The 14,130-nt window shown below is 33.7% G+C and overlaps 1 protein-coding gene and 1 pseudogene across 1 annotated transcript; both read left to right on the top strand.

The window, feature by feature from the left end:
* The first annotated feature begins 659 nt into the window (after positions 1-659).
* LOC107948448 (tubulin alpha chain-like) lies at positions 660-3,293 on the top strand (annotated as a pseudogene).
* Positions 3,294-6,082: 2,789 nt separating this feature from the next.
* LOC107960722 (uncharacterized) lies at positions 6,083-7,728 on the top strand. Its single transcript, XM_016897015.2, has one exon. It carries the CDS (start codon positions 6,489-6,491, stop codon positions 7,569-7,571), a length of 1,083 nt encoding a protein of 360 aa, XP_016752504.2. The 5' UTR covers positions 6,083-6,488; the 3' UTR covers positions 7,572-7,728.
* The last annotated feature ends 6,402 nt before the right edge of the window (positions 7,729-14,130 follow it).

Raw genomic sequence — 14,130 nt, 5'->3', positions numbered from 1 at the left:
CAATAAAAAAATTTGCACATGTTGTCTACCACCAAAATGATGGTCGGCCACTACATGTGAAATGGGAGGTTTGACATGCAAATCCTCCTATTTTACACTACAAATTTTTTGGCCACTACAATTTGGCCTATAGCATTTTCAGAAATTTTCACATAGGTCCTATTTCATAATTTTACTTTCAAATGACAAAATCAAAGCATGAAATTTCCACACATGCACTTTTATATATAATAAACACAGAATATAACATTTAATTATTTTTGTGACCCCAAAATCACTTTCCGACTAAGGCCAAATAAGGGCTGTCACAATAATCCTGTTGATATATATTCATAGTTGTTGGTTATGCTGAAGTAACAAAGATATTTAAGTACGAATTCTATTAATTATCCTGGCTCAATAAAACTAGTGCTGTCCAGTTGTTGTGAAACCCTGGAATGAAAAGTTTGTCTTAAGCTTAAGCAAATTTAATGCCAAAGATTGGTTTCTGACTTTTGTGTCCCCTCATATGGTACGACCATGTGAATTGTATGCGTCAGCTTTACACGGGAGCAAAGAACATTCGAGCTTTAATGGGAACCGATTGGCACGCCTCACCCCAAAGCTGAAGCAAGAAAGCCTTTACACCATGTTTGGTTGGGTGTATTGGCTATGCCAATACACCCCTAATCGGTGGACCCCACTTATTACGCCTCTAATCCGTTGTTTGGTTCAATGTATTGCGATTACGGGGCTAAACCATTACTCACCTAATCGGTGAAATCCACCAATTTCTAATCCTTCCATTTTGCTCAGTTTAGATGCTGCTTCAGTTTACCCTCCCTGTTTTACCCTCTCAGTCTTCTTCTTTTCAGCTCCCTCTCTGAACATGTATTTAACACCCATTTCCCCATTTCCCGTTTCCCCTCTTCCCCAAATCAAAATCCCTAACCCCGTGCCCGACTGCCCTCCTCCCTTTTTTTCTCAATTCAAAAATCAACCTTCACCTCCGGCACCAATCCACCTCCACCGATCCACCTCCGGTCCTTCACGAATCCACCCATTTCCAGAATCAGAGGTTAGAGCGAAGCTACAAACGTCTTCTACCTTTGAATTTCAAAGGTATATTAACAATGTTTTTTTCCGCTGGAAGCATTCTGTGTGCCAATGCCTTAAGAACAAAAAAACACTCTATATCTTTCATTGTTTTTCTGATTTATTTTTGTTGGGTCTCATTCAATAGCCTATATCAGTTACAGATGAAAAAATTACCGAGATGGTATTGTTTCCAACGATTAACGAGGCATGTCGTGTTTTGGATGAGGGTGTCGTTGCTCGAGCATCAGCCCTTGATGTTGCATCTGTACTCGGAATGAGCTTCCCATCCTACTGGTAACTACTTCGCCACCAATTTTTGTCTCTGCAACTTGAACTCAAGAATAGTCTCTAAAGTTTGGAGAATTTAATGGTTCCCTTGTTAACTACTATAGGATCTACTATTAAGAATCAGTATTTGCTAATAGATTGCCTGCCAAATTCAGTCACTATTTTCTATAAGAAAATGAATTTGGTTTCTTGCATTATCTATGTTATAGTTAGTTACATGATCTCTTATTTTCACCATGTCTTATAAAACAATAGCTTTGGTTGTAGTGGTGGTATCATGTTCCGGGCAGATACAGTTGGGTCGAAGCATATCTATTTGAGCCTCAAGAAATGGTCAGAAAGGTACGGTAGCTACTTTAAACCATCGAATGCAATATTTTCAGGGTGTCTTTGTGTAGTGAAATGAGTGGTAGACTTGGAAAACTTGCATGTGTTACAAAATTGAATCTAGAGATCTGTTTCCCAGTCTTGACTTGAGCAACTTACTGCCAATCTTCCTCCAAAGTAGTTTCCTAATCAATTTGGCTTTATGTTTAATAATGAGAGTTTGCTATTGGTTTTTCTTGTTAGAGATCTGTGTGTTTGTTATAGTTGGTTATAGGTAAAATGTAGGGACGAATTGAAAGAGAGTAGAATGAGTGTACTTCAGGTTATTATTGTTGGATTGAGAGAAAACTAATAGCTGACAAGGTCTATGAATCTTATGGTGCAAAGGCAATGTGTTTGGCTTCAGCATATATGGAGTATATAACTGGGCTTCATTTTGACTGTCCTTATGGTAATTGATATTTTCTTTGATTGCAGGATGATTCCTTGCAAAGACTAAGCATGGGGTGGCAGCTTTCGCTGGTGTGAATTGAAGGCTTATGAGGGGATTCTTGCACCATATGACAAGACAAGAGAATGGTTATTCCTGATGCTCTCAAGTTTTGCAGTAGTTGGTTTCTTTTGTGGAATTTAGAATTTCGTTTTCTTACTTGCTTCTTGTGGTCTTCAGATGAAATTAACTCCAGGGCATCAGATGAAATTAACTTCAGATGAAATTACACTAATCTCAATAGGCTGGTCTCTCAGGTACAATAAATGATAGCTTTAATTTGATTGTTTGCATTGTATGTGTATACTTATGATGTTTGGATCGTTTACAGGTTATTTCTTCCTTGACTGCATCTTTGAGATTTGATGGTGCTTTGAATGTGGATGTGAATGAGTTTCAGACCAATTTAGTCCCATACCCTAGAATCCATTTCATGTTGTCTTCATATGCATCAGTGATTTCCGCGGAAAAGGCTTACCATGAGCAACTATCAGTAGCAGAAATCACAAGCAGTGCATTTGAACCAGCTTCAATGATGGCCAAATGTGATCCACGCCATGGGAAATACATGGCTTGTTGCTTGATGTACAGAGGAGATGTGGTGCCTAAAGATGTGAATGCTGCACTGGCAACAATCAAGACCAAAATGACCATCCAGTTTGTTAATTGGTGTCCCACAGGGTTCAAGTGTGGCATCAACTACCAGCCTCCAACTGTGGTACCTGGTGGGGATTTGGCCAAGGTTCAAAGGGCAGTTTGCATGATTTCAAATTCTACTACTGTTGCTAAAGTGTTCTCAAGGATTGATCATAAGTTTGATCTGATGTATGCAAAGCGTACATTTGTGCATTGGTATGTCGGTAAAGGTATGGAGGAAGGTGAGTTTTCTGAAGCTAGAGAAGACTTGGCTGCTCTTGAGAAAGATTATGAAGAAGTGGGCTTGGAATCTGGTGAAGGAGATGAAGATGAAGGGGATGAGTACTAGGCTAGAATATAGAGTAAAATTTGCCAATGGACTTATTGGTCAGCTAATAAAAATGGGTTATTTTGTTTGCCTTCTCTATTGTATCAAACTTCAAAACATATTTTAATGGATCTTTGCTTAATTTCATATGCTCTAACTTACAGTAATTTCATATGCTTCAAAAAGTAATTTCATATGCTCTAACTTACAGTAATTTCTTTTTGCAATTTATTAATTTAAGCATTTTTGAGATAAATTTTAAAATTACTAGATAAATCCTCTTCCCATGCTTCGGAAAATTAGTCATATTTTGACTAAGATATTTATATTGGAATATAATGATTTGATTAAATTATATATTTTTACTAAATTATATTTTTAATAATAATTATTTTAAATTATATTTTATAGTATTATATATTATGATTTTAGTAAATTCATTTAAGAATATTTAATATTAAGAATTTTATTAAATTATATATTTTTGTTAAATTATATTTAATAATAATTATTTTAAATTATATTTTATAGTATTATATATTATGATTTTAGTAAATTCATTTAAGAATATTTAAATATTAAGAATTTTATTAAATTATATATTTCTATTAAATTATATTTAATAATAATTATTTTAAATTATATTTTATAGTATTATATATTATAATTTTATTAAATTCATATAAGAATATTTAATATTAAGAATTTTATTAAATTATATTTAATAATAATTATGTTAAATTATCTTTTAAATTATTTATTGTTAATAATAATTTACCAAAACAAATTTCTGCTAATTATTAAGAATTTTATTAAATTATATATTTTAATTAAAATATATTTAATAAAAATTATGTTTAAATATGATTAAATTATTTATTATTGATAATAATAATCTTATTAAAATTTAAATAACAATAACAATAATCATTTACCAAAACAAATTTATGCTAAGGGTATTCTAGTCATTTTAGTTTTTTCCATTATGCTATTACACCTCTATTCCATTCAACCAAACACAAGATTACTATTACGCCTCTATTCTATTACATTCAACCGAACAGTTGATTTGCTATTACACCTCTAATCCAATACACCTCTAATCCCAATACACCTCTAATCCAATACAGCGAACCAAACGCACCCTTAGTTTCTTTTTGGTGGTTACTAGTACAATTACTGTTAATTTACCCTTGTAGCACATGTGCCGTGATGAAAAATTGAAAACGAACCGACTTAAGCCGCCAGCCATGCGTGCCAGGGCAGCAGTGGCCCTAAAAAATATACGGTCCTTCTGAAGTTGTACGAATGTGAAACACTAAAATCTTTTCTCCTTTGGTGCTGATTGCTGAACCACATACAAACGCTAGATGATGAACTGGAGAAAGTTGTTATTGGCGTTTGTGTATATTGGTTGGAAGTGAAGGCTTCTCAGTTCTCCCCTGTGAACCGTAGGCTAGAAAGTGTGAGGTTCACCAACATGGTCCTGGCCCTGCTGTGATTTGCAGGTCAAGCAAAATTTTAAGGAACATGGACTCGTCAGCTTTCTTTTCCATTGAAAGCCTTTGAAAGTTGAATTTCGTCAAAAAAATGTCAACAGAGTGGCAGTAAAATTAGTAATATAACATTTAAGGAAAAAATGACAGAGAATGAATAGTTAAAAGAGTTTGGGATGAAACGGTTTATGGGCCGAAGCTTTTGATGTGCTCAAATTAGTTGAAAAGTCTGCCTACCTGATCGACCCTTGTTGGGTTCAGTGTTCACTTAAATGCTAAACTCTTGTTAACTAGTCCAAAAGAATTGGGCTAAGCTACCCAAGTCAGTTCCTGGCCATTCAACAAGCTAAAAGTGGGCTTAAATTCATCCAAAATAAGCCCACTAACCTGAGACAAAGCCGACATTATTGCCACATTTCCTTCTTTAATCCCAACACCGACACAAATCACAATCGTAACGTTTATTCTTGAGTGTAAACAAGAAAGGAGGAGGTATCACCATTTCATGAAGAATATGGTTTGCTTTATCTTAGCCATGCTAAAAAAGAAAAATATAACTTTTCTTGTGAAAATCAAAGAAGAAGGCGCAAGTTGAAGTTTGATGGGTTTTTTTTTTTCCCCATCTATTATTATCTTCCGATAGCTCTAATTAGAAAACAAATTTCAACTGAAGTGATAAAAAAAAAAAAGAAATAGCTGCACCACACCAAACACAGCCTCTGTCACCAATGAAGTTTTCCACCGTCACAAGTCTAACCATCTAGATCTTCATGAATCAGTCAAGTAGTAGTTTTCGAGCGCACGTTTGTATAATAAAAATAGAATACAAATTTCTAATCCAAATGAGCCAATTTAGTGGGGGAAGGAAAAAGTTGATAATTGCGTATAATTTTAAGATTCAAATACGAAAATTATGAACAGTCATTTCTAAGTAAAACTAGCAATAGCGTAAAAGACTTGAGCACTATAATGAGAAATTAACTATTGTTCTCATCAACTAATCATGTTTCATTTCTTAATTTTAAGGTTTGCATGATCATCAATAAACCGCCTTTCCACGAAAGATGCAGCCAATAGCCTTTGGACATTTCAAATTACAAGTTTCTTTTAACATTTAAGGAAGTCATGCCCAAATCATTAGCAAGTGAGCTTGTAATAAAATTTTACTTATCTTTGTAAGGTCGGTTTCTCTAACTATATGCTATGGTAACAAGCAACCAATATGAAAACTGCCCGTCACCTAACCTTTTATTTTCCATTTAATCGAGGACGATAAATATGAAGTTCCCAAACCAGGTTTGTTTTGGATTTCTGGCACAAGTACCCTAAATTGGGTACTCTCTGACGCCATCACCAGGTGAAGTATGTGATCCTTCCATTGGGTCAAAAGCTACTGCTAAAAGATCATATCAAAGCCATAAATGATATCAATCATGATGAAAATCAAGAAGAGAAAATTTGACCTGCTCTTATCTATTTAAGATACAAATATACGTCCATGTCAACTTCTGCTTCAAGGAAAATTCACAAAAAAAATAAAAATAAAAATAAAAAACAGTGTCCTGGTTGTGGGTCACCATGACCAGTTTTATATATCCATCCGCTTTATCTAAGAAACCAAAATACAAATAAAACCAAATAGTGAAAAATCAGACAACGGAATTTCCTTGGTATTAAAAGGCGGCTCCTCGGTCAAAAAACTCTACCTTCCGCTCTTTCTCAACCCTTTCCTTCCCGTCCATCTGCCTTTTTGCATATATTTTAGCATTTACCACTTTTGGGTTGTCAGTCTGCTACTTGGATAATTTGACTTTCAATCACACAGGAAGATTTACAAGGGGAAAAAATGGAAGTGGTGATACCGGATACTCCAGTGATGGATTTTGATTTCAACAGCGCTAGATCATCTCCACGTTCAAGTGCTCCTTCTACGCCTAGACGATTTGGTGACTGTTTCTTCAGTGCTCCCACAAGTCCTACAAGAATGTCCGAGTTTTATCGCGAATTCGATAGGTTCTCGATGATGGATGATAGGCAGAAAAGCAAAAGAAGCACTTGTTTGGCGATTCCTTTTGATTGGGAAGAAAAGCCAGGTACACCCAAGTCACCAAGAGCCGCAAGAAATGACGATGATGATGATGATTTTGCTTTTGATTTTAGTGAGGCCTTGGAGAAAACATCTCTGTCAGCTGAAGAACTCTTTGATGGAGGGAAAATCAAGCCCTTGAAGCCTCCACCTCGTTTACAGGTCGATGAGTATAACCAGAAAAGCCCGCTCTTATCGTCGCCTCGCTCGCCAACATCACCGTTATCCCAAGGCAGAAAGTTTTTCCGGGAAGCTTTTTCACCGAGGAAGAAGAAGGACAGAGATCCTTTCGCAACCGCCATTGAAACCAGTCGGAATCAAACTGATGACGGCAGAAGAGGAAGAGAAAGAGTTCAAGATCACTTATCCAAGAATTCAAGCCGCAGAGCAACAAGATCGCTTTCTCCTTACAGAGTCTCCGAGTACCCATGGGAAGAACAAGAACAAGAACAAGAACAAGAAAACAAACAACAGCGAAATGGAAGCACCAATGACAAGCCACCATCATTGGATTCAAAACCTTCGCTTTCATCAAACAAGGGTTCTTCCAGAAAATGGAGATTAAGAGATCTCCTCTTGTTTAGAAGCGCATCCGAGGGACATGCGACAGATAAATACTCATTGAGGAAGTACTCGTCGAGCTTCTTCAAGAAACCTGAAGATAGCAAGAATTCAAGTTTGAAATCCGGCGACCGCTCCGGTTCAGGTGGGTCTAGAAGAAAAGCATCGGCTCACGAGATACACTACACGACGAACAAAGCAGTATCCGAGAACATGAAGAAAAAAACATTCTTGCCATACAAACAGGGTATTCTGGGAAGGCTAGCGTTCAATCCCAGTTAATTAAAGCGATTTTTTTTTGGTTCAAATACCAAAGTCATTTCATTTGTTTGTTGTAAAGATCATCAATCAATCTGATTGTTATTATCAAGTGCATTATTTATTCATATGAGGCACCAATTATGAGTGATTTCAATTTTGTGTGGCTTCAACTTCTCCACAGCCATTTCCATTTTCAATTATTTTCCATCCACCTTGTGTATTTATACTTTTAGAATAAATTTTAAGATTACGTATGAATTTTTATCTATTACAAAGTTTAATATATGAATTTTAATTTCGTATAAGTATATATAAAATATTTATTATAGTTCAAATGAATGTTGATTTCATCATACATATTTAAAAGAAATAAATATATTAATTTATTTTAAAATTGATAAATATTATTTATACATGTAATATATAAATATAAAATAATGTTATTGTGTTAATAAATTATGAGAATTAAATCAAATAAAAAATTTATATAAAATTAAACAAAACTAAAACTCATTTATAATTTTAGATTTATCCGTTATTTTAGAACTCGTTACCTAAAGAAACGGTTACCTGCCTCCTCCACTTTAGTTCCAATTTTATTATTTAAAGGAAATGGGATTTTGATCCATTTTCTGACACTAGATTGATGGCATTTGAGGCCCAAAAGTGCTTAAAAATTAATTTGGGTTATGCCCAATGCTTCCCCTACTTGTTTTTATTTTTCTATATTCCTTCTTTCTTTCTTCAATTCTAATCTAATGAATACATAAAAGTTTTACGAATATATTTTGTTAGCTGACACTTTTTCTTTTTGAAATGAACCGGGCTGAACTTTATAAAAAATAAATTAAAGTACATGTTAACCCATTAAAGAGGGGCCTATGAGAATAAAGAAACAAATAGAATTAAAAAACAATAACTAAAATATTAAATAAAATGAAACTGAAAAAGAAAACAAATTAAAAGACAGCCTAGACTTAGCTGGCACCCAATCTCCAAAAGTAAACTCTAGAAGCTTATGTCGGTGTCAGATTCCTAAAAAGCAAATGTTCCCAAAGAACTAATCTTTTGCATTTCTTTACCTTTCCTTCTATCCAAACTTTCCCCTTTTTGCCATCAATCTGGTTCTCTTGGTTTGAGGAGCAAAGATCCCGCTCCGGTGTCGTTCACCGTTCCTAAGTCTAAGTAACTTTCTTTCCCTGTTCTTAAACATTCTATTACAAGGTTATGAGTGAAAATGTTTTCGGATCTAAGCATATAAGCAAACTTTAGTTGTTATTAGCCGACAATTTTTGTAATACGATATTTCTATTTTTTTGTATTTATATTTAGTTTAAATTATTATAACAACCTAATTTTTAGTGGTGTCGAAAATAGTGGTTCGGGGCCACTAAATCCGACGAGAGAGTTAGAAAATTTATTTAGTAATTATGAATTAAGTGTGATTTTATAAAGATCTTTGAATTGGTGATATGTGTTTTAGAAAGATTTATTAGGTAAAGTGGTTTCAAAAACAAGTATCGAGACCTCGATTTCATAAACCAAGTCATAAATATTTTTATAAATATTTACGGAGTGTCATTAAGTTAGTATTAAAATTTCGTTAGAAAATTTTAACATTTTGATAGTTAATTAATTAAAAAGGACTAAATTGAAAAAGGTTCAAAACTTGCTAATTAAGAGAAATAGTGATTAAATAGCTTAAGTGAATAATAACGGAGGACTAAAAGGGAATTATACACTCATTAAAAAGCTTGGATGGCATGTGTGTATAAGAAATAACAAAATTAGTGTGAACAAGGGGTAAAATTGGAAATAAAATAAAACCTAATAGTTAAAATAGGATGTAATTGAATATCTAGATAATTCTTCAAAATTCTCAGCCAAAAGCACCATTGAAGAACCCTTTAGAAAATGTTTGTATTTTACTACATGTGAGTTCAATTCTTGCTCTTTTCTTGTAAATTTTGTGTTTTTAAGACTTTTACAGGTCCAACTATTTATTTCATTAGTTTTTTATTTCATGGGTAATTTTGAAAGTTACCATTGATGAGTGCTGGATGTTTAGGATGAATTAACATGGAATTGAAGCTCTAATTTTGTTATATGATGATTTTATCAAGTAATTTCAATAGAAAATGATTTTAAGACCAAATTGTAAAAAAAAAGATTAAATAGTAGTGTTTGGTATTGAATTATGTTTATCAAGGGCTGTGTAATAGCTTAGAATATTTAGATAAAATGTTAATTGAGAAAAATTAACTTATTTGATGGGGTAATTAGTGAGGGACTAAATTGCAACAAAAACTATAAAAGTTGGGGTAATTGTACAGTTTCGAAAATTGATGGGTATAAATTGTGAAGCGAATTAGAATTGAAATATGTGCTAATGAATGAATAATTTTACATTTTAGATCAAGAGCTTGTTGAGAAACGTGAAAAAGGAAAAATAGCAAAGTAATCCCTAAACTACTACAAATTCCATCGTATAACCCAGGTAAGTTTGTATGGTTAAATTTTAATGTTATATGTTAAATTTTAATGTTATATGTTAAATGATAAATGATATTTTTTATTTATTTGTAACATTTGTTGAAAATAAAATTATTATTAAATTTACGAAATTGAATCAAGTGTTCGAAGTGAACGGAATGCAGGATTGAGTATAGTTGTTCAGTGTAAAGAGGAATTGACGGTAAAGTTCCCAAGTAAACTGAGGTTCAGCATTTGTTGCGAACTCTCGTGTTTTCTTTCCGTTTAGCTCTAATGAGCTTCAGTCAACTCATATGAGTTTCAGATTAACCCTTCTAGGTTTCAGTTAAACTCTTTTGAGCTTTAGTTTAGCTCTTCTGAGCTTCAGAATAACCTATATGGGTTTTCGTTCAACTCCTATGAGCTTACGTTCAACCCTTACGGGTTTTCGCTCAACACTTATGTGCTTCTATGCAGCTTTCGGGCTTCTGTTTACGATGTACTCAAATCTGTAATACGTTTTCTGATTTGATGAGGATTGGTAAGTGCTATATGGAATCATTGTGGAAGAATTAAAGTTATTATTGATATTTAACTCAAATAAGTGAATTCATCAATCGAAGTTGTGATTGGCAGGAAATGTTTGTGAAATGATTTACCTAAATGAATTATTGTAGTATGTTCGGTAAGAATTATGTTTAAAGCCAACGAACTTACTAAGCTTCATTAAGCTTACTTGTGTCGTTTAATGTTCTTTATAGATTTTCAAGAAGTTCGGAAGATCGATTCAACACATCAGTCACACTATCCAAATTGTTTCGGTAGATTTTGTTATTCATTCCATGGTTTATATGGTATGTATAGGTTTGGATTGTAAAAGAACTAAAATTTGAAGTATGGTTGTGAATGACATAAATATATATATATCTGTATGCATGTAATTAGTAGTAGATTTTGGTAAATCGATGAATGGAGTTTTTTTGAAAAATTTTGATAAATGAGCTTTGTGATGCTATATTATGTTTTAAACATGATTTTTGGCTTGTGTTGATTGTTTGTTTGGGGTTATTTGATGCATTGAAATGTTGTGTATAGGTTGATATCAAAAAGGGTGAGAAAAGTGGCCTTAAAATGGTCTATTTTCATCAACATGAGTAGAGACACGGGCGTGTGTCTCAGCCGCGTGTGACACACAGCTTGGCACATGGGCATGTAGTTTGGCCGTATGTCTCCTGCACCTTAAAATTTTGAAACAGAATGCCCAAGTTTTTGCACACGGACATGTAGCTTGGCTGTGTGACCCCTGCACTTTCCAAATGGCTTAGCACATAGGCATGTGATTGGTCGTGTGACCTAAGTCAAAGAGTTACACGGGTAAGGACACGGGCTGGGACACGGCCGTGTGCCTCACATCGAATACCCACACGGCCTAGGACACGGGCGTGTCTCCTGGCCGTGTGAGCCACACGGGCATGTGTCCCCTGTTCCTAAGAAAATTTTCGAGATTTTGGAAGAAAAAATTCCCTGAGTATCCGATGTAGTCCCGATTCACTTCTAAGGTGTATATTGGGCCTCAAGGGCCAATCTAAGGGACATTATAATAGTTATATGATTGATTTTTTATATGTATAATAAAAGTTGTGAAATGTTTGTATTTAATTCGTAAAGTCTGGTAATGCTTCGTAACTCTTTTTCTGGCGACAGATAAGGGTTAAATGTGTTATATTTATAATTATGGTCATTTTAAAATAAGATTTATTATATTTTAGCCATTCTAAATTTTTTTTCTAAATTTAGTTACTCTAAATAAAAAAAATTACAATTTAGTCACTACTGTTAAGTTTTTTGTTTTCTTTTTGATTGCTGACTATGCAATCCACCTCATTTTTTTCCACATATTTTCCTTTATTTTCTCCATTTCCTTTTCCTTTCTCCATTTTTCTTCACTGGTGAACATTTCTTAAATTTCAACTACCATATTTTTTTTCAAATTTCTTCAATCTAGAATGGATGAGCCAAATTAGAGTCCTTCCACCACCGTCGCTTCTATTTCGTCTTATAGGGAGGATTCAGGAGCGATGGCGACGACATCTTCTTTAGGTGTTAGTGAGGAAGAGGAGGACCGATATCGAGATTACTTGCCACAAAATCATTTTCAATTTCATAGTTCCTAGCTTGGGAATCACTGCATTGGCATCTTTCTTTCTTACAAAGATAACTCACATGTTTTTAATGATAATTCAACACCGGTGATTAGAGATGACATGTGGTCTTTGTAACACCCCTAACCCGTATCCACCGCCGGAACAGGGTCACGAGGCATTACCAGAGTTTACAGAACATTTTCAGATAAATCAAGCCAAACACTATTTATTTCCCAAGATTAGTCATAACGTCCCTTAAATGGATCATCGAGTGCCGAAACATGCATTAAAATTGATTCGGGACTAATCGGTATCTCAAGGAAATTTTTCGCAAACTTCCAAAAAAAAATTCTTACTTATAGGAGTTACACACCCGTATGGACAAAATAAGGATATTTTCCAAGCCCTATTTCTCACCCATTTCATCCAAAACCTGCACAAAACTTTCCCAATACCAACCAACCAATTCAAGCATTATTTACAAGCCAATTTCAAACATTTAACATGATATGTATGCTTTAAATCTTAATTCATATACTACATTTCCGTAACATACATGTTTAAATCTAGTTACCCCAAAATGTACCAAGCATACATGTATAACCATAATTTAATTTATAAACATACCAAAATCAAGTCATTACTAGCCATTCCAATGGCTAGATTACATTCATCGAATTTATCAATAACATTGGTACTAGTAGCCTATACATGCCATTATACCAAAATAAAAACATTTTTGTATACCAAAATGAGTAGGTTGATAGTATAATGATGCTCCGACTTATCTCCAACCTTTCCAAGCTTCTGAGCACTATAAAATATAGAAAATAAAACCTAGTAAGCATTTAATGCTTAGTAAGTTCAAGTAACCAGAAACTAGCTTACTAAGTGTTTCCATTAAATTTAATCAAACATGCATGCATTCAAGCAAATAAATCATTATTCTATCACATACAACTTCATCATCAAAGTTAGTCAAGCAATTACACATAATATCATTACATAGATGAGCTCATCATATCATAATTTATACTTGCTTATAATTCCATACCACATGCATATTTTCAAGAGCAATTTATTCAAACTCATTAAGCATTTTTTAAGTTTTTCCCGTTGAAATTATCGGAATATCGATGGATACTCTCGTATAGTACACTTAAAGTGTACGAAACTCTCGAGCCACCTTTTCAAGTCATTTGAGTAAATCATATACTTCGATGCTCACATAGAGCTACGGTAGTCCACAACTTATGCGGAATTACTACCAACACATTGATGTTCACACAGAGCTACGGTAGCCCACAACTTATGGGAAATTGCTACCAATCACTATCTTTATACCTAGATGCTCACAAAGAGCTACGGTAGTTCACAACATATGCGACTACCAATTACTATGCTTGTATCTCATAATGCTCGAGAGACTTACCATGTAACACCCCTAACCTATATCCGTCGTCGAATTAGGGTTACGAGGCATTACCTGACATATCACAGTTCAAAACAGACATTTACTACATTTATTGCTTCATAATTTAAACTCATCAAAAACACTTATCTTGTTCAATTTCAAACTCAAAACTACTATATTACTAACATTGGTACATTTAAAAATTTATTCAAGTATATACATAAATCATTAGTCAACATACACCAGACATATAGCAACTATTTTTCATAAATAGTATATCAAACATAACATTTCATAATCAATACACATGCATACTTTAAAACTAAATGAGTCATAATACTCAACTTAAATATCACTCACATATGCATCATGGATATTAGTCAATATGAACAACATGCTTTACACATTATTTTAAGTAAAAATATCCACACGGTAATAATCACACATTTATATATACTTCACTTAAATAAATATCATTTAAGACTAACCATACTCGTTTTCTAGTGACTAGACCATGCGCATATTGAACCAAATAAAACATAAGCATCGT

Source organism: Gossypium hirsutum, chromosome A05 (assembly GCF_007990345.1).
Source record: "Gossypium hirsutum isolate 1008001.06 chromosome A05, Gossypium_hirsutum_v2.1, whole genome shotgun sequence".
Taxonomy (NCBI): Eukaryota; Viridiplantae; Streptophyta; class Magnoliopsida; order Malvales; family Malvaceae; genus Gossypium; species Gossypium hirsutum.
Note: the sequence above shows the minus strand (reverse complement) of the source record. Positions and strands in the feature narration are given on the sequence as shown.

What these genes read in the sequence shown, in the direction of transcription:
- LOC107960722 (XM_016897015.2), top strand. Translation starts at nt 6,489, where the DNA reads ATGGAAGTGGTGATACCGGATACTCCAGTGATGGATTTTGATTTCAAC.